The sequence below is a fragment of the Mastacembelus armatus genome, chromosome 24, assembly GCF_900324485.2.
Source record: "Mastacembelus armatus chromosome 24, fMasArm1.2, whole genome shotgun sequence".
NCBI classification, from domain to species: Eukaryota; Metazoa; Chordata; class Actinopteri; order Synbranchiformes; family Mastacembelidae; genus Mastacembelus; species Mastacembelus armatus.
Window position 1 is genome coordinate 11,708,431 of NC_046656.1, and position 20,364 is coordinate 11,728,794.

Consider the following 20,364-nt stretch of genomic DNA (forward strand, 5'->3'; position numbering starts at 1 on the left):
GGAAATAACGACAGATTTAACGATAACCCCCCCACCCCATGCTTGAATAGCTAGCTTTGTGAGGACACCCTAAAACGAAGTCTTAACCCTCAAACAGGAGTCTGAAAAAAGTGGGGACCAGGAAAATGTTCTGTATCAAAATGTCCTCACTTTGATAGAAATATGCTAAAAATGGTACTCATAAAGATAGCTATACAAGCACACACACACAAACACACACACAGTTAGAAAATTGTTTAAATTAACCTATTGTGTGAGCTAAGAAAATGAATCCAAACTCAGCAGGAAACCAGTTTATTTCAGAAAACAAAACAGTCCATTAAATACATTATTTTTTTAAACCTATTACTCCATAAGGAAACTTAAATATTGCATTAGGTGCCATCTATCAGAAAAGAAAACACAAACTCTAATAAATGAAGTTTTTGCATCAGTGTTCACAATAACTATCACTGCTTCAGTTCTCTAATATTCTTGCAGTCCACTGATGTGAGGGTCTCTGAGATGGGGTCCCTCCAAAAAAGGGGGGTAACGGTCTCAACAGGTCCACATGCTGAGTGCTGACAGGTTTTAAACTTTCAAAGAAGTTAGCCTAAATTGCACAACTGAACAGAAATCAGGAGTTCAATTGTCTTCTAGATGAAGACTGCAGAAAAATTTGGCATACCTAATGTAACTTTGCAATTTTTACACCATTTAATATACATTTCATGAAAATTAGATTTATGTATTGATGTCAGAGTGGAACACAACCTTGAAATAACAACTGCACACTGCTGCTTTCTTAATTTGTATCCTATTGATGCAAGATGCAGAACTGTTCTATTTTTGTTTATCTCTGTCAGCAGCCTACAGTGTTGTGCTAGTTGAGGTTGTGTTTTAGAAGGCTCTGAACAGCTGGTTTGGCATGTACCCCAGGTGCAGAAAGGAGGTTTGAGCTTCCCTCTCGAGGCAAGCCAGCTCCTGGACTGTTGGTGCCAGAACATCTACATGACCCCTGTAGTTTCCACCTATGCAAGATTAACAAGCTGTTAGTGCAATAACAGTTTATAGTTGTGTTTCCTATAATGCTCATTGCAACAATGCAATAATTCTAGATACTTTAGTGAAAGCCATGTCACAATCAGTGATCATTTTTTCTTTCCTTCTTTTCGTCACACATACCTCCCAGTGCCCTGCGCTGACCATAGGTAACCTTTCCATCAAACTCATCCACAGGGACTTTGATGTCTGGCTCACACTGGGTGATGGTGCACTTCAGATGCTCCTCAATTTCTGACAGGAGCTATTATTAAAAGAAGAGGGGAAAAGGACACAAACAGGGATGATAAAGGGTTTGGCATAAAGTCATTGGGTGTTTCCCAATTCCCGGTCAGGAGCATGATGAAGGATGTGCCAAAGCTCTAATTACAGCCTTGAGGAGGAGGCTGCCTGGAAGAGTTATAGCCAAGGGTATCCTTCGTGAAAATCTGTTACGCACTGACACACCCCTTTATCTGAAATCAGATTGTCATTCAATGCTTCATGTTTAGGATCAGTGGAAAGCATGTCTCATGTCAGGTAAAACACCTTTCCTGTGCTCTCTGCTTGTGGGTGTCTTGTATCTTACAGGGCCTGGACTAAGACAGGGAAAAGACAGAAGTTGGGGAAACATGGATGCAATTAATGGAATTGCGAAACATCCATAGTATGTGTGCTCTGAACCTCAGGATACTAAAATGCCAAACCTGCTGCCTATCAAGCCACTTTAAGTCATGGCCAGTGTCACACTTCAAAGAGCAATAACTGCTGACTCAGACTGATTCAGTTTGTGTCTCTGTCTTTGTTCACCTCTTTCTCGTTGTACCAAATGGTGCAGCCTCCATCCTCCTTCAATCGGGTGTTGTAGCAACCTCTGCCTCGGTTCGGACAAACATGGTACCAAACCTGTATGTAAGTATGGTAAACTGTTAATATAAGAAAAACTACACATAGAAACATACTACACATTTTAACTAAGTATCAAACCTACCTTCTCTTTCTCCATAGCAACCAAGGAGATGGCTAGACCCATTCTGTAAGGTAAAAGGAAGCAAGATTATTTAAATTGAAACATGAACATAAATAATGCTAAAATAATAATTTGCCAAGCTGTACCATACAGACTTATAGATGTGCTTCAGTATGCCAATGTTTACCTCTCAGCTCTTCCAACTCTGCCAATACGATGGACATAGTTCTGCTTCTCATCTGGCAGGGTGACGTTAATCACTGAAGAAAAAAAAAAAAAAAAGAATATTGTGAGAAACTGATATGCACATATATAAACTACAGCAAAGTGTTCTCTAATGATCATAGGAACAGGTAATGTAATTGTCAAATAACTGTTTCTTACCATAAGGAACTCCGTGGATGTCAATTCCTCTGGCAGCAACATCTGTGCAGATCAACAGTCTCACTTCTTTTCTCTGAAAAAACAAAACATGGTAAAATACTGAAAATCTGATTAAATGTAATCAAACAGCACTATTTAATATTTTTTTTTTTTTTTTCTCACCTTAAAACGCTCCAAGTTATTTTTTCGCTCATTGGGCTTACGATCACCATGGAGACAAACACAAGAAAACTGGTGACTCTTACTGTCTGGACCTAAAGAAGAGAGACCCATACTGAGTGAGGACTCTGAATCTATCACAGGAACAAAAAAAGGCTCACAGATTCACAGCTTCTGTTTTTTTGACAGATGACAAGTACAACCTAAATGGCACAAACGTTTCCTACCTCCTCCCTGCTGGATGAAGTATTGTTCCATGTTGTCGCAGTCGATCTTGGTGCGACAGAAGATGATGGCCTGGTCCATCTTGTGTTCTTTGATGGCTCTCACTGTGTACTCGCCTTTCAGCACCTTTATGGCTTCTGACCACATTTCTAAAACACATTCTTGCTAATGAGGCCTCATTCATAACTATAGGTGGTAGGAAAATGTCATTTTAACATCCAGTTTTTTATTTATGTCACCTTTAAAGATGTCCAAAGACTTGATTTGAGAAGTTATTAATTACTGCATCTTACCTGCAGAATTGGCTCCTGGTCTGGTGTTGTCTTTGGCATGGACTTCATCAGTCTGCACAGAGAAAAACATTTCCAAATTAAAAAAAAAAAAAAGACAGAACAATATACTAGCTTAAATGAAAGTGATTAATTCTTTCAACTAATTTTGAAACATTCCAAATTTTTGACCACATTGCTTTATAACGTTTGATATGAATGCTCCATTTCCTATAATGTGTGTTCGTGGCACAGCCTGCAGGACTCACCCGGATGTGGTTCTTGCCCAGGCGCTCCCACTGACGGTCGTTCTTAGGGTTGACAGGCACCACAACGTGATGGACAGTCTCAGGCACAGAGTCCTCCCCCTTCAGGTCCACCCATGTGGGAAAGTGCATCATGCGCTCGGACAGCTTCTTCACATCAAATGAATGCAGAGTGGCTGAGCACACGATCACCTGGAGGAAACAGAAGTCTACTAATGCATTTCATATAAATCACCTTCAGATATACATACGTACACACACGCGCGCATGTGTGTGTGCGTGCGCGCACGCGCGCACGCACGCACGCACGCACACACACACACACACACACACACACACACACACACACACACAGTGTAGCCTCACAAATGGTCTTTCTACTGAACTTTCATATTATTTTAAAAAACACAGCTAAGAAATGCATACATGAAGATGATTTTTGTGGATTTTTACAGCACTTTAAAAAAGTAGTACTAAGTATTTTAGTAAATATTTTTTTAAGTACTACTTAATTACTTACTTTTAATTTAAAATGTAGTGTATTATGCCTACATTGCTGTTCAACACATTTTTAAGTACTATAGTTGTCACAAAAAGTGTTCTTGTTACATATGCAATGTAACATTAGTATTACCTGCAGTCTCTTGCCATCAGGCGTGACCTGTGGGATTTGGTTATAGATTCTGCTGATAAAGTCTGTATAGCCGGCTGACAGAAGGCCATCCTGAGGACACACAAAATGAATTAAAAATTGGTATTTGCACATTTTAGACTGCAGACAAGTTGTGCATTTGCTATAACTGGACCTAGGATATATATTTTTTAAAGTTCAGCAGATTTATAGTACATACACATTCATCCAGGACCAGAAAGCGGACTTGGGACAGACTCAGTTTCCCAGCGGATATGAGGTCATCCAGTCTGCCAGGTGTCCCCACCACAATGTCAACCTGATGGACCAAGGTAGACACCGGGTAGAAACAATGAATGGGGAGCAACAGAGCAAAAATTAGGCCTGTTAATAAAAACTGATTGAATTGTTTATTGAACAGCTATTGAAACTAATTGAGTGTTTGTTTGGAGACAGTACATTTCACATACCCCCTGTTCCAGGACAGCAAGTTGCTCCCTGGCAGCCACACCACCAATCACCAGCAATTCCCTGCATTCAGAGGTGGATAAATTATATACTGCTGCCTGCATTTTTACTTGAGCACTGGTTCCATCTGCTGGTCTCAAATTGAAATTACAAATATAGTGGGAAATGCAAGCAAATGCTTCACTCTGGAAAAAAGTACAACACTTAAAATGTGCTGCAAGAATATTTTAGAGCCTATATATTTCAGTAAAGAAATAAGTTTTTGTGCTATTTGTGCCAACTTGGTATAATCTACCTGAGTCTGGGGTTATCCACATATTTCTTAAATTGCTTGACATTGTTTAGAGTTTGTTCAGCTAATTCCTTAGAGGGCTCGATGATTAGGGCTTTGGGTGCGTTGGATGATGATTTCACCTGACTGACTTTAGCACTGCCTGTGCAAAAAGAAGAGAGATAGCTACTCAGAAAAGGAATCAATCAATAACATTGTTCAAGTCATACTTTTTAACTCACCATTACATGCAGATTTTTCTTTTCAGCATACTGTCTAGCTACACCTCAAGTGAGACTGCATCCACACACCTGTCTGTGAAGACTTGACTGTGTGACCCTCTGGCGCTTGATCCAGGGCAATAAACCCATTCTTAGGTGGATGTTTAAAGTCTTCACCTCCAAGGTTGAACTTCAGCTCTGCATTCTAGAAGACCAATAAACAAAAAAGCCATTATGGTGGAAATCTAGCACCTGCTTGTTTCTACAGTTATTTTTAAATGCTCTCCAGTGTTACCTTGAGTACACAGGAGGCAAAGAAAGACTGATTTCTCTGATTTTGAGGGATCTCAAAAGCCAAACCCAGGTCATTACCTGGTAGTGGAAAACATGAGCAAAAGGGGAAAGAAACATAAGCAACTTTTGTTTATCACCAACTTCAAATGTTTTATAATATATAACTGCTGAGACATCACCATTTTTGGAGAAGGATATTTGGCCCTTGTCTAGATCCAGGTAGCATCCAATAGTATCATGCATGGTAAACTCCTGCAAGGAAGCAACATTACAATGAGAAAACATATGAAAATTATCTTCAGTTTTTTTAAAACATATCTAATTGCCATGCCCACTCATTGTTACCTCTCCATAGCTGTCAAACTGCTTGTTATTGGATTTCTTTCCAGTTCCTCCAAAACCAAAACCATACTTATCAGTTCCTATAAAGGGAGAAAAGAAGTCAGGATTTGAGTTATTGTTCTACTGAGAGTTTATTTTAGCCGTTTGGCAGTATGGAGATTACGGAGAGTAGAAGAACATACCCAAGTCAAGTGCTGCCTGACTGGTGGACCAGCCAACCCGACACAAGCCCTGATCATGGCAGGTTACCTCATAGTAGTACTTCCCTGGAAACAGAAAGGACAGGTCACTTTCGGAAAAAATAGATGAAGCTCTCATTTTTTTTATTTTTTATTACTCTGCTCTGTTTCTTCCCTCTGACATGCATGTATTCTGTTATGAAATTCGATCAGGTCCAATTCCAGTTACATTACACACCTTTACTGACACCTTTTGTTGACCGACAGCCATGCCACTCTTTAAACTCCCTGCTCTGGCAGCACAGTCCATCTGGACCGATTGCTGAACAGGTAAAAGCAAAAGTGCCAATGAGAAGAGGTAACAGAACAAAGCTGGAGTATGTGCTGTTGCATACAGAAAAGATTATCCTCAGATGCCTGAATGTGCTATTCATGTTTTACTGTTCTTACCGAAGGCTGGACTACGATCATAAGGATTCATCTGCCAAGTGTTGAAAACTGTAAGAAAACACACAATCATAGCAAACATTTGCAACATACCTGTTTACAGTAAAATGACCTTAGTTGATCATATAGACCAGAGTCTTCTGTATGAGGTTATATACTTATGTCAGCCAGCACATAGACACATAAACATATTAAGTTATTCTCACTAGCTCCTCCAGTCTTGATAGAGGCCCTTCCCTTCTTGCCCTCCTGTTGATCCTTCAGGGTCTCATACACAATCTGGATCACTGGGATACTGAAGGCCTGAAGAAGAGAAACATTAGCATTTTAATGCTGTTTGACCTGATATTTAAATGCAAATTAAAACAAAAAAAAACTGCAGAAGTCATATTTTAAAATTGTGAGGCGGTTAAAATACTTACTCCTGTTTTACCGCTTCCAGTTTCTGCTGCCTGCGAAAAAGAAAATTAGACATAATGCTTGATTTGCAAAACGTGTGAGTGAGACAGACAGACAAAGATGCAACCTTACCATGAGTACATCTCCTCCGCCGAGAATGAGGGGAATAGACTCCGCCTGGATGTCAGTTGGTAGCCTGAAATCCAGCGATTGAAATAAACCACTTCAATGTCAACAGCTGAGTAACATGTAACAACATCATGGATGAGTCAGCAATATTGTCAATACTGTATCAATATTATTGATGTGCACATCAGGCAAACAGCCTAGTCTGAGGTTTGCTGAGGGACTTACAGCCAGTCCATCTCTTCCACAGCCTGCGCGATTTCAGGCATAACCCCCATTTCTGTCGAACAAGAATTGTTTAATGATTCCAGCTTGGTGTTAAAGCATATTACAAATGCCACGTCAACACAACGTAGTTAAAATGATCCTTACCAGAAAACGCTGCCATTACTGCCGCTTCAAGTGCAACCGGATGTAATATGAAACGTGTCCAGCAGGATGTTTCCGTAGACTATATAACATTAGTTCCGGATCGGGAGTAACGTCGTGAAATTAATTGAAATTTTACGTCGTACATAAATGTGGGAGCGATTTGTTGTAGCGCATATATTTTCATGTGATTTTAACATTATACAAAGTTATGGTAGATCATAAAACCATTTTTTCTGATCGCTTCACTACAGTTTCTCAGCTCGGTACCCTGGGCTATTTTGGTCCCGTGTAGGCTGCCGTAGACAGCTGGTTTAATTAAACATGGCTGAAGAAATCTCGATAGAAGGTGAAGATGAAAACATTTTGTATGATTTACTTGTTATTACCGAATGGCCCTCAGAGACGGACACTCAGGTTAGTCAGACGTCCACTTCTTTTCATTTTTAACCCGCTGTGTAGGCATTGGGTGTTTGTGTACTTGTAAAAAAAAAAAGGCAAATGAAAATCAACTAACGTCAGTTTCATGGGGTCAGCCACGCAAAGCCACGTAGCACAAACAAAAACATAGACAGATGCTGTTAGTTTACTAAACATCATCTTATCTTACTGTAGTGTGGATTTTGTTTTGCACCGCTTTACGTAAATATACGCTTACCCTTGCACGTACGGAGTTTTCATTAGAAAGCACATTTCAGCCCATTCAGCTCACCTAGTAGAATATGTGTCCTGACAGTCAAACCTAATTAAACATTATAAGGTAACATTAAGTTACCCATGCCACAGGGGGAACTATAGATGAATAATAAACACACCTGCCACTTTCTAATATTTACAGTTGCGAGGGAGCAAAGAGCACAACACTTCTCTCATTGCAAAAGCAGTGACAGGTAAGTTGTGACACTATGCAGCTAAATTCAGAGGTTTCTCTCAACGACTTCTAAAATGCTCTTATATTTAACATATTCTGTGATCTTAATTGAGAATGTGACATTATCACACATTTACCACAATTATACTAATTATTTTGAGTTTCCTACAGGGCCTTTCCGCTTGATCCTACAGTATCTGTGGTACAGGTAAGTTGATCATTAGTATGAGATGTCCAGATAAAAAATCTTGTGACATTTAGCAATATAACAACCTATAGCAGTTAGAATTTGTTTAAAATCTGTTTTCATTTGCTCCATTTGCTGGATGTAGCCTGCATTGGAGTCTATAATGCTGTCTAGCATCAGGACCTGCTTATCCTCTCAGCAGGTGGTTAGTTAGAACCATCAATATCCTGGTTAAATATTTAGGAACTCCTCCAGCCTCGCCTGGTTCTTAGACTGCATTGTTTTTTAGTGGATGAAAACAAAATCCAGAGTTTTATTTGCTATCACCAAACAGGTAATTGTTTTATTAATAATATGTATTTGTATCAAAAACACCATCTTGGCTGCTTCTCTGGTATCAACTATACTTTGTAATAGAATGTATCTGTGGAGTGCAAACACATTGAAAATGACTTTTAAAATCAGTCTCCAAATTACGTTACAGTGGAAACAAACAAACGTGCCAGAGCTAAATTTGATGGGTACATTAAAAAGAATAACATTACACTGGAAAGCACTACTGAGACTAATAAAAACAAAAATAGTAAATCAAATACCTTTAGAGTTGTAGAGCTGCATTTTATTCACGAACAGCTTAAGGCTAAATGTGGCACAAAAATGGCTGACAGGAGAAACTGGTTTGACTCTGGTTTGACTGGTAAACAGGTTTGTCAGTTTGGATTTTAAGACTCATAAGTTATTGGTCTAAGACTTTCACAAAGCATTTAATTAATCAATTAAGTTTAACTAAAGATTTATTTTATTTAATTGAATATTATTAAAATTATTTCAAAAATAATATTTTTTAAATTGCATTTAATACAGCTTTACTGTAACATTTTGGTTTAATATGGTTTTTATCAAAATTTAATATTTGTATTCATTTATTTTAAATTGTTTAGTTCACTTAAATTAGTTTAACTGCTCCTTTTATATATTGATTGTTTTACTTCACTGCACTTGACACTGACCAGTCACCTGTTGACACAGTGAGTAAATTGATTCTGAATGTAATTTCATCCATATCAATGGAGCTCAGCCCTGTCTCTTGTTTAAGCAGAGTTCTCTCTGTCCCTTAGTAAAAGTTGTTCTCAGCAGATCTGTGAATAGCTCTTAAAAGGGAAACTCTTGCAAGAAAGTTTCTGTGCCATTTGAACTTTTGTTTCTCACCAGCTATCAACCATTCGAGCATGTTCATTTTCTGATTGTTTTGTTTGTGTGAATCTGTGAACTTTAGCCCCTCCAGCTCATCTCTTCCCCCTGGTCTTGTCCGCCTGGCAAACAAACAGATCAACTGGCAGCTGGTGCTTGCAAGGTGCAGCACACACACACACACACACACACACACACTCACACTCACACTCACACTCACACTCACACTCACACTCACACTCACACTCACACTCACACTCACACACTCACACTCACACTCACACACAGTCTCTTAGTGATCAATAGTGTGTGCTACTTTGTTGCTGACACGCATGAAGCCTTTGCTCCTCTTGGTTTTCTCTCCCTTTGTGCATCCCCTCAACCAATCATTTAATTGTACTCATTACAACAGGCAAACCAAGTAGAAAGGCAGTTTTTAATTGACTATTGATTCAGCCGTGTAAGACAGTGTTAAGCGTGGTCAATTGATGCTGTGGATATCCATTAGTTTGATGTGCCTGATCCTTCCATTTTGGTACTTTCTGCCCTTATATCTTTCTCTCTCATTCATTCCCTCCAAAACTATCTTTGCTCTGTTTAAAACTTTAAATGATTTTTGCCCCCCCCCCCCTCCATTCATACACACAAAACACTTTTTCTTCATTACCACCAGTGTTTTTTTTTCTTTAATTGTCTTGGACGGTCTTTATTTCATCTCTTACTTTGATTTATATTGTTGGTAATGACATTTGTTTGCTTATTGTTTCCCCATTTGTTCCTCTCACCGTCTGCTCTAAATGTGTTTTCTCTCATTTCTTTGTTTGTTTATCCCTGTGACCATTCTCTTGTTTTTCTCCACAGTAATGGCAAACTCTTGGCAGTGGTTCAGGACCAGTGCGTGGAGATTAGGTAATTATTGAACTCCATCCCGCTGTTTGAGGCACTCTGTGTGTGCAAGTGATAGAGAACCTTTTAATTAATGGGGTGATTTATCACATCCCCCTAAAAAGAGCAGTCTCAGCTGGTATCAAAGACTGAAGTCTTTTTTTGTTTTTTTTTTTTTTTTGTTTTTTTGGTACAGTCAGTAAGAACAGAATCAGCCTCTCTTTTGAGTCAATTCAGGATATCTTTTGTGGCACTGATTTGTTACTTCAGACAAAATAAACTGAACATTAATGTTTTGAAAATACCAAGGTTTTCGAAATGTTTTCAGGTGTGTGTGTGTGTGTGTGTGTGTGTGTGTGTGTGTGTGTGTGTGTGTGTGTGTGTGTGTGTGTGTGTGTAATAGAAAAAGAGAACAAAGCACACGAGTATGTTATTTTGAGTTGTTGCAGTTAATTTCAGACACAAATCCAATTTCCCCCGTACATGGAGAAAACGTACTCACTCAGCAATGTGCTCTGTTGACACAATGTAATGTTTTAAATGGAGCGAAATTGAAATGAAAATCAATAGCAATGAAGCAGGTATACAAATATGCCTTGCTCTCCAGAGGCTAACAAGAGGCAACTATTGCTAAGCCTTGGCACTGTTTTACTCTTGACCCTCAGTGTAATCGGAAGTCATTTTCATACTCACTGTGCTGTGGTTGAACTGTTGTAATCGAGCGCAATCAAGTGTCTCCACTTATGCCTTAACTTGATATTGTGAGTTTCTCTTGTGTCCTTGGTTCACACTACGGTTGTTTAATCACAGTGTTTTATAGCCTTTCTTCATGGCATTAGTTGGTGTGAGTGGGTGTTAAGTTAGCTCAAGGCCTTATCCACTGAGCTCTGTTAAGAGTCTGTCTAAACACTGCCTTCTCTCAAGGGTCTGTCTGCTTGATCCATTGAGCTACTTTAGTTGGCAGGCAATCAGTGGCTGTTATAAACCCACCTTGTACCAGGTCATATGTGTGTATCCTTGTTGTCGCAACATTTTCACGTTTTCTGTGTGTGTTTGCTCCTCAGGTCTGTGAAAGATGACTTTAGCTCAGTCATTGGGAAGTGCCAGGGTAAGAGCCTTTCCACCTCTTTTATCATTCACATACTGTGGTTTAGAGCAAATGACAGCTAAATCCCCCACAGCTCACCTCACTAAACACCCCATTTATCCTTTCAATGTGATGGTTATTGTTGTGTACAGTCAATGTAATGTGTTCAATTGCAGGTCTTTATGTGGTATGCCTTTTTTTTTTTTTTAAATTGATCTAGGAGTGCTAAAAAACAAACTGGTGTTTGTCCTTGTACTATACACAGTGGTTTCAATTGATTTACACTGATGCATGTGTAAAAAATATAATATAATTAAATTATTATTGATATAATTGATATTATTCTCAAAATTAAAGTAATAATATGCTTTATTATGTATGTATGTATCAGTTTTTAGTACAATGTTGCAAAATCATATATAATGATTAAAATGATGTTCATGATAAATAGAAAAATTGCACAAATGATGCATTAATACATGCATAAATAACTCATACATGTTCTCGTTTTACTCATCATTATAGACTAAACTATTGTAGTGAGTGTTAACACAGGGAGCAATAAAAAGGAAATTATTTTGGACACAGCTACAAAGTCACAGAGGTGATGTGTCTCAGTAGCTGCAGGTATCCAGGGTCCAGCTAAGGTTTGACTGGTATCCAGTGAGTTCAATTTGTATTATCTTTAGTTGTGTATCTGCGTGTGTGTGTGTGAAGAGAGTGTACTGCATGCCTGTGTTTGTACAAACCTACTTTGAGTTTGTTTCAAACAGACATATCGACCATAGCGGTTAATTGGAATGAGTGAGAGAGATTGTGAACAGTAACACAGATAATCATCTTCATCCCCTACACTGCCTCTATTAAAGCAGTCTCAGGCTGTCTGATTTAAAAAAAAATCAAATTAAATTGGCCTGCTGTGTTCTGTCTAAACTTGATAAGGCCCCACCTTTCTCCAAGTTCAGAAGTTAAAAGTGATATTGAACAAAATTGAGAGCATTTATGTTTATTAGTAATGTAGTTTAAAGCACTTTAAAGCATTTTAAATCTGTAATGCATTTCATTTCAATTCGAATATTGATTACTTTTCTGACATGCTAACCAAGCAGTCTTCCCCTTAGACACAATATGTGATACTGTCAATGCACTTCAAAAGATTTGAAATGCAAATGTTTTCCCTGAGTTTGTTTTTATTCACATTTTCTGCCTATATATTTGCTCACATATCAAGAACTGAGTAAAAAATCCAGAATGAAACCTGCGTGAGTTTTGACAGTATTTTCTCTCTATGTCTTGCCCCCCCCCTTTTTTATTGAATACATTTTTTATCACATTTTCAACATCTTTCCCACCCCTTCTATCTCTTTCTGTCTCTCTTTCTCTCGCAGTATATTTGTTCTGCTCTGGCTAGCTGCCATTGTGGGCTGTTGTTCTAATGGTTCATAGTGTGGATAACAGTAGCCCCTGGGCCTGTGTAAACCCCAGCCTCCCTTCTCTTTTTCATTCCATTTCATCTCTTCTTTTCATTTTACTTTTACTTCATTTCATTTCACGGAGATTTCTCCTAATGGATTTTGCTGTGATCCTGCCTTTAATGGCATTTGCTTTTAATGGAGGAGTGCCCGCGTGTGTGCGTGCGCATTACCGTGCTTTTGCTCTAGCGTGCGCTTGTGTGTATGCATCCTAGTGCATGTTCGTGTTTGGCGCAGCCACACCTGCGTTCGTTCTCCCCTCCCTCCCTGTCTGCTCCTGTTACAGTGGAGTCGTCTCCACCCCCGTACATAATTCATAAGTGTTGTGCTCTGATAAATGCATCTGCGAGGCTTAGATAGAAGGCTTCTATTGGGTCGTCGAGTGCAATTTTCCACAACTTCCACTCCCACCATTCCTAGGAAGAAAAAAAAAAAAAACAGGACAGTAGCATTTAATTTTCCAGCTCCCCCAAAAAGCCTTCTATGTGGAAATGGAGCCCTCTCAGCCGCAGAACAACATACTGTATGCAATTCATAATGTGAGGCGAGACAGACAGAGGCAGTATGAGAGTGAACGATGGAAATGAAAAGCAAAAGAGCCAAAATAACAAGAAGAGAACAGAGGACACACTTGGTACCTATGGCTCTCATAATGGCTCCATGTTCCTGTCTGCTCCACCTCAGCTGAGAGTCTCAAAGGTGTGTTAAATCGCCTACTTCCCGAGGTGCTCTCTGACACTTAGGCCTTAAAGTTTGGGGAGCTATTATTTCTCTCAGTGGGTGCCAGAGTCATTTCTCTCTCTCTTTCAGCGCCTTCCTTTCTCCTGTTCTCTCTTTCTCTTTGTCTGTCTCGCCTCCCACTTCTTCCCTTTGTTCTTCATTTAAAATTCTAGTCATACAATATCCGACGCCTCCATTCGTTTGCAGTATTGCCCACCAGGGTTTGCAGCAGCATTCCTCAGCCAAGAAATTCAATACAATAAACGCCAATAGCACTGTTATGTGATATCAACAAAAACATAACTTCCTTTTCATAACTTTATTGCTTCGCAGACACGGCACCCATGGTGGCATATTATGTTTCGCACTGTTTTCCAAATGCAAAAATCTAAGACTATAATAAATGTCGTATCTAGCTGTATGCATACTTAAACATTCTACTCGACATACACAGATTGTACATACTTGTACAAAAAAAAATGACTATAATGTGATTTAATATGTAGGTATTCAAAACAGATTGCGGATCAGAGACCTGCCAGACTGCCCCAACTCTTCTATTAGACAGAAATATGACAGCAAGAACTTGGGAAAGTGCCAGCAGACGGGGATGTGCTTTGTCACAGCGATATGGTTACACTCACAGCACTGCTGAGCCAGCAGATTGGTGAAACAGTAGCCTATACTTCAATAAAAGCTAAATTTATGATCTCCATTCTCCTCCCCTCTTTCTTACTGCCTTTTTTTTTTTTTTTTTTTAACTCACTACACCCTCTCACCATGACTGTGTGAAAGTGTGTGAGCACATCTGTGAGAGACAATTATTGAGATGAATTATTCTAACTATCTTTCATAGATGAATTGGACAGGTCCTCAGACATCAGCCTGTTGATGTATGTGTTAGTTTTATCCTTCTTCTCCCATCTGTATTCATCATCGGCGCACCACAGAACACCGTGGATTATTCATGAGTTTCCTCATCTGGCTTAATAAGCAATTGCTGGCTCTCAGAATCTTTTGTCATTCTTTCTCTCTTTGTATGAGCTTTCACATCTTCTTTCTTTTTCCCCACGTTGTTACAGTGCCGAAGGACCCAAACCCACAGTGGCGAAGGGTCGCGTGGAGCCATGACTGCACCCTGCTGGCCTACGCCGACAGCACTGGGACTGTGCGCCTGTTCGACCTCATTGGCAGCGAACTCTTTGTCATCCCGCCGGTAACCACGCCAATCCCACCTCTTTGACATCATCAAAAAAGCCCTTTCCTACTTCAGGCTGCCTTTTGTATTAGACTGTTTTGTTTTTTTTGTGCATGCATTGATACTAATTATCTAATTATAATTAACTGATTATTAAGTGATTAGCATATGGAAATATTTATTTGTCTTCTGCTGAGTATTGAATATTTTCTTACCTCACAGAGGATTGGTTCAGTTACCATATGTTGCACCTAATATTCATTTCTTTATTCTTCATTTTTTATGTATGTTAGAATTTGTAATGTATCAAAAAAGCTGATTTTAAGGACAGAAATTAAGTTTGGAAGAACCATTTTCTAATTCTGATAAGGTGATACTATGCTACTGCGTATGTGACTGTATTTGTAACTAGGATTCATCATCCAGAGAATAGTTGGGCCATGCTTTGCTGTTTCAGTGTAACACACATTTACTGGGCACTTTGAGCTGCCTGTTCCCTTTTGATGAAAACATCTCCTTGTCAGCCAGTGTCTGTGCTCTCTTTGTCTGTCAGACCTGCTTTCAAATTCATTGTTTCTTTTTCTCCCTTCTTTGTGCACAGTGTCCTATTACTATTTTCGCCATCTCCGTCACAACCCCTGTTTAATTTTTCACATGCCTGCTGCTCCCGCAGTCTTTCCTAGATCCTTCTTTGCTTCTGTCCACTAGCATTTCTCTCATCCTTGCATGTCTGTCGTTCAATATGCTACTATTTCAAGTCCATCTGCCAGTCCCCTTCACTTTAATGCCCTCTTTGTGTCACATATCGTTATTCTTTCATTTCTATCCATCATCCTTTCACTCCTCTCTCTTCCCTGTCAGAGACGATGAGCGCAGACACTCATCCTTCTCCCCAGCTATACACCTCTTTTGAAGTTCGTTATCCACATTCCTTTAGTGCAGCTGTCTTTTGTTGTGCATCTGCAGTGTGTCTGCACACTTACACCAGCAACCCCTGCTCCACTGTCTTGTTTGTCATGTTTAGCACTGTTAAGTGCACACACTGGTGACTTGCTGCTATTTCTGGAGGAGATGATAAAAAAGAAACTTTGACAGGTGTACATGGATGAATCATCCTGACTCCTTCACCCATCTCTCCCACTTTGTTTCTCTCTTACTCTGCCTGCTATCCTTTGTTCCTTACCTTCTTTGTCCCGTTACTTTCCTTAACTCCCTTCTCTGTTTTATGTTGATTAATGGATTCTACTGCTATGATGTGTCTTTGTTGTTTGCCCTGGTAAAAACTTGTTTGGGGGGTGGACAGACTAGCTAGATAATTATACATATCTCTGTATGCCTTTTGATTTCTGCACCCATTTACAAATGTGATTTTTCACAATACAGCTTACTTTCTATTTTGTCTTTGTCTTGATTCAGGTGGTGAGTTTTCCTGGGGATTTCAGTTGTGCAGTGGCAGGCCTCATCTTCCTGGAGTACACAGCCAGTGCTCAGTGGTTGGCTGAGCTTCTCGTTATCACGTATGGTGGCGGTCTCAAGAGCTATCTAGTCAGGTGAGAGACAAAACTGTTCGACTAATATCACTTCTCCATGTACTTCTTATTAGTCACAGAATTGTAATTACAATAAATGGCCTATGGTGGTAATCCAATCTATATGAAAACACTATAAATAAGGGTGAATTACTATCCCATTACTGAGATTTTTCAGGTAGACAGGTCATGAAGGCAGCCAGAACCAGCGCCTTTATTATCTTCAGATTTAAATGCATGTGCTGTGTATTACAAGCTTTACAGGAATGTGCACCCTCAATCAGTTTCTGCTGTCTACATTGCTTCAAGTTCAACAAAAATCTTTAACGTTGTTTATTATGTAAGTGTAAACTGACAGATTTGGACAGCATTAATGAGTTCCTATTCAAATGCTTTCAACTTCTTAAACCACAACCCAGATGCTTTCAAATGTTCAGCTGAACGTTTTAACTGCTTACATCGCTTTCTCCTTAACTACCATTTCAACACCTTTTAATGCGTAAGCCTTGAATAATACCTCGGGTCTCAGATGTTTGGACCTTGGGAAGAAAACAACAATAAACGATTCTTCAGCTCTTCTAACTTACAACTGATAAGATATGATTTTCTATGTTTTCAGTGCTTACACTTCAGCTGATATCATCTTCCTGGTTATACACACGCTAACTTTCTTTCAGGACTTTCACTTCAACCGGCATCACCAGTTCAATTTTTAACTATGACTGACAGCTCAAAAACTGACATTTCATAACTCTCACTCCTTATATACCAACAGACACTTCAGCTTCAGCTCAATATCAAGTGCTTATTTACGATTCAACTAAGGTTTTGCCGCTTTCATGTATCACACTTTCACGAAATATTTTCAGCAGTTGCAGTTTAACTGATTTCTGCTGCTTTTGGCTCTTGCACTTCAAAAAACCCTTCAAGCTCTTTCAGTACTTCAGCTGCTTAAGTGTTTCAACTTAAATTGCAACTCCCATTCAACATCTCACATGCAGACATTCAGATATTTTTCAGTGGGCAGCTCACGACCAAAACCAATCAGAACTACTTTATTATCATATGATCTAAATTCATGTACTGTATATTCTAACCTTTAAAGGACCATGATTTGTTTGTGTGTGTGTGTGCGTGCGTGCGTGCGTGTCTGTCTGAAGGAGCTGCATGTGTGCTTCTTTCATTCTGCCAAACCTTTTATTTTAAGTTTAACATTACTTAATGCGGCATTGTTTCAGCGATTTTTCCCATTCCATTCTGTGTGATTACTGTAGACATACCCAGCCTCAGTGTGCTGACACACCAAGACGCAAGATGAAATTATGCATGTGTTTTGAATCTCGATCAGATGACATCCTGTGCATCACGACTTCACTTCAATTCTGCATGCATTGTGATGTTTGCTGAGAAGGATTATTTTTCTATCACAGGCAGATAAACAGTGTTAGCTGCCTTTGAAGCCATCAGTCTGTGTGCGTGTGTGTGTGCGTGTGTGTGTGCGTGTGTGTGTGCGTGTGTGTGTGCGTGTGTGTGTGCGTGTGTGTGTGCGTGTGTGTGTGTGTGTGTGAAGATGTACTGTAATTAAGACACAGAAGACATTTGAACCAGATTTACTCTTAAAGTGCTGGCTTGTTTTAAAGGGTTCACTTTCTGTATGGGGTTTATACTCACTCTTCCTCTTCCAATGACTGTATTCCAATATTGTCGCTCCAGGACTTTGAATTAGAAGTTCAGAATGGCAGTAAGTCATCTCTGTCACTCTCTTGTTCTGTGCCAGTGTGCGTGTGTGTGTGTGCGTGTGCGTGTGTGTGTGTTTACATGCACACAACTGCTATACTCTGGCATAAACACCCAAATATCTGGATGAAGTTGAACTGTGGGAATCCAGAGATCTCTCTGCTTTTTCATTTATTTTCTTTCCTTTTTTAATCTCAGTTTCTTCTTCTTTCTATAGTTTCCCCAGTGAAATATCACAACACAAATTACACATCTCCTCTAGTACCAGTCTCATTTAGATTGCCCACGTAAATTATATTATATATCTTGCCATGTCTCCGTTTAATTGCAGCTGGGATTAAAATTGCTTTGTCATCTTCCCCAAAACAGTTTTGTTGTGTCATTAACATCTTCTGCTGTACGTGTTTGTGTTTTGACTGTTTTTGTGCCAGAGTTCAATTGTGACTTTTCTTGTGACTACCCGTCCCCTCCACAGTGTTGGAACCAATCAAAACTTCCAAGAGAACCACACATTCAGTTTCTCGGCCCACTACTCCCACGGCATCACCTCAGCTATTTACCACCCAGGACACCGGTAAGTAAGATGTAGATTATAATTCAACATCATAGCTTGTAGAATTAAAGTTGAAACAAAAATATTTTTGAGGAATGAATATTTATGCAAACATTTAGAGTGTAATCTGTCAATATCAGGGTAATTAATGCCTGTAGCATTCACCTTTTTTTCCTCTTGTGGCTACCCCAGCACAAGCCTATGTATACTAGAACAGTGTTTCATCAAGTACGTTTTTCATACATTTATATTCAGGCATCTTCATATATCCTTTGAATCAATTTTCATCCAGTACCAGTGGTACTATGTGATGCCATGTACAGCTTAAATATCTAAATTTGAAAGTGGCTGAGTGATTGCCAACACTTTCATCATTTGACATCTAGGGGCAATATGCTTGTAAATATAGATTGTATTGATTACATTGCTTGAACTAAGTTTTGAGTTTTTTTGAATTACACTGCTCTTCAACTGAAACTGTATAAAGTAGCTTTGCAGAAAGGTTATGGTTACTTGTGTGGGACTGTATGTCCAGAAAATGAGTATGAAGAAGAGATTGTTTCTTATACAGACATTCCTGCACGGGCATAAGATGGTACATTATGGAATGGGGCCAAGGAGCTTACTCAGGAATAAATGAAGCAATCACTTTAATGGAGTACCTGCAGGAATATGCTTTGGCAGAATGTCCTTGGCCTTTTTCACTATGTAGCATTCAGAGGTTTCGGTTAATTATGTCTGGCTCACACCCCGTGACCTTAGTTTTCAGAACGCTTCTGCATAGACTAGATTTAGTTTGGCTGGTGAAGCTTGGTTTGGCAGCTTAATGGATTTTGACAGCTTCTGTCAACTGATAGATGAGATGAAAGTTTAATGATCCCTGTGTGAAAACTGGGTCAGCAACAGAGAGAATAGGATACAGTTAAGAAAAAGACAAGGTGAAATCCTTGACATAAAAAAAATTATATAAATATTTCAATAGCTGAACATATGAAAATACTGTACATGAATGAAAATATATTTTACATTTTATTGTGCACTGATGGGATTACAAATACCTAAGAATGTTTCCAGATGTGCAGTTTGACATTGTGATTGTTTCGTTATCAGAACTGCAGCTGTAATTAATATACTGCATGCATAGATGTATATGCACATGTGCATCAAGGATGCTATAAGTGGTCTAGCATCTGCTTTAATGAAACCATTAATCACAGTATAGAGGAAAAAAGTGGTTTATTAAACACATGAGCTACTAAGTCCATGCTTTCCATTAGTTTTCAAACTCACTCTCAGCTTTTTGTTCAGACTAAATATCTAATTTCTTTCCACCAGGGGGCAGTGTTGAACTGAACAGCACTGCTTCATCCACACCTTGATCCTGAGTTCCTGACCAGCATCGTATCTGTTCAGTTTTACTGCAACAAGAGGCCTACAGATTAGTGTGGTCATTGTGGCGTTGTTTGCGTCTTAGTTCATTGATTCCATCTGCAGTTTTACCTTTTAGTACCACACTTTGCCAAATGATGCGTCAGTAGCACGAATCCTCACTGATATCCCAATTTGAACCCAGGCTGAACGGTGACCTCACAGTAATCACCTTAATTTGTTGTGCTTGTTATGCAGTGCTAAATGATCTGTTGGGGGCGCAGTCATGTAGATGGTAACCATCAGTGTGTATTTGTGTGTGTGCATGCTTATTTTTCAGATTGCTATTGGTGGGAGGCTGTGAACTGGGGGATAACAGTATATCCAAGGCCTCTTGCTGTGGCATCACAGCCTGGAGGTCTCTGTCTGGCTCACCATACTACAAGCAGGTCACCAGCTATGAAGACGATCTCAATACGGTGAGGCCCCCGCACACATACCCCATACACATGGTCATGCAAAGTTA

At 39.3% G+C, this 20,364-nt stretch overlaps 2 protein-coding genes across 5 annotated transcripts in view; one reads left to right on the plus strand and one right to left on the minus strand.

The window, feature by feature from the left end:
- Positions 1-278: 278 nt before the first annotated feature.
- Positions 279-7,137, minus strand: ddx1 (DEAD (Asp-Glu-Ala-Asp) box helicase 1). Its single transcript, XM_026319347.1, has 26 exons — positions 7,044-7,137; positions 6,900-6,951; positions 6,678-6,741; positions 6,569-6,598; positions 6,353-6,449; positions 6,150-6,197; positions 5,938-6,021; positions 5,703-5,786; positions 5,524-5,600; positions 5,358-5,430; positions 5,180-5,256; positions 4,975-5,089; positions 4,688-4,826; positions 4,395-4,455; positions 4,145-4,243; positions 3,928-4,017; positions 3,297-3,485; positions 3,052-3,103; positions 2,761-2,907; positions 2,537-2,628; positions 2,375-2,447; positions 2,178-2,250; positions 2,012-2,054; positions 1,831-1,926; positions 1,165-1,285; positions 279-1,010 (listed from the first exon to the last, which is right to left on the minus strand). Exons 1-26 carry the CDS (start codon positions 7,057-7,059, stop codon positions 880-882), a joined length of 2,223 nt encoding a protein of 740 aa, XP_026175132.1. The 5' UTR covers positions 7,060-7,137; the 3' UTR covers positions 279-879.
- Positions 7,138-7,247: 110 nt separating this feature from the next.
- nbas (NBAS subunit of NRZ tethering complex) overlaps positions 7,248-20,364 on the plus strand; it is a 146,092-nt gene continuing 132,975 nt past the window's right edge. For 2 of the 4 annotated variants that reach the window (XM_026319344.2, XM_026319342.2), the window contains exons 1-10: positions 7,248-7,457; positions 7,879-7,930; positions 8,083-8,119; positions 9,375-9,452; positions 10,151-10,198; positions 11,239-11,282; positions 14,536-14,669; positions 16,068-16,201; positions 18,393-18,491; positions 20,179-20,317. In XM_026319344.2, the coding sequence (XP_026175129.1) occupies positions 7,365-7,457; positions 7,879-7,930; positions 8,083-8,119; positions 9,375-9,452; positions 10,151-10,198; positions 11,239-11,282; positions 14,536-14,669; positions 16,068-16,201; positions 18,393-18,491; positions 20,179-20,317 (858 nt within the window). In that variant the 5' untranslated portion in view covers positions 7,248-7,364. The remainder of the gene's footprint in view (positions 7,458-7,878; positions 7,931-8,082; positions 8,120-9,374; positions 9,453-10,150; positions 10,199-11,238; positions 11,283-14,535; positions 14,670-16,067; positions 16,202-18,392; positions 18,492-20,178; positions 20,318-20,364) is intronic. The other 2 variants (XM_026319345.2, XM_026319343.2) reach the window with 1 other exon arrangement.

Excerpts from the sequence above, each read along its gene's own strand:
- ddx1 (XM_026319347.1), bottom strand. Across the intron at positions 2,908-3,051 it reads ACCAGGAGCCAATTCTGCAG|AAATGTGGTCAGAAGCCATA; the intron begins GTAAGATGCAGT and ends AATGTGTTTTAG. Across the intron at positions 2,448-2,536 it reads ATAACTTGGAGCGTTTTAAG|AGAAAAGAAGTGAGACTGTT; the intron begins GTGAGAAAAAAA and ends TTGTTTTTTCAG.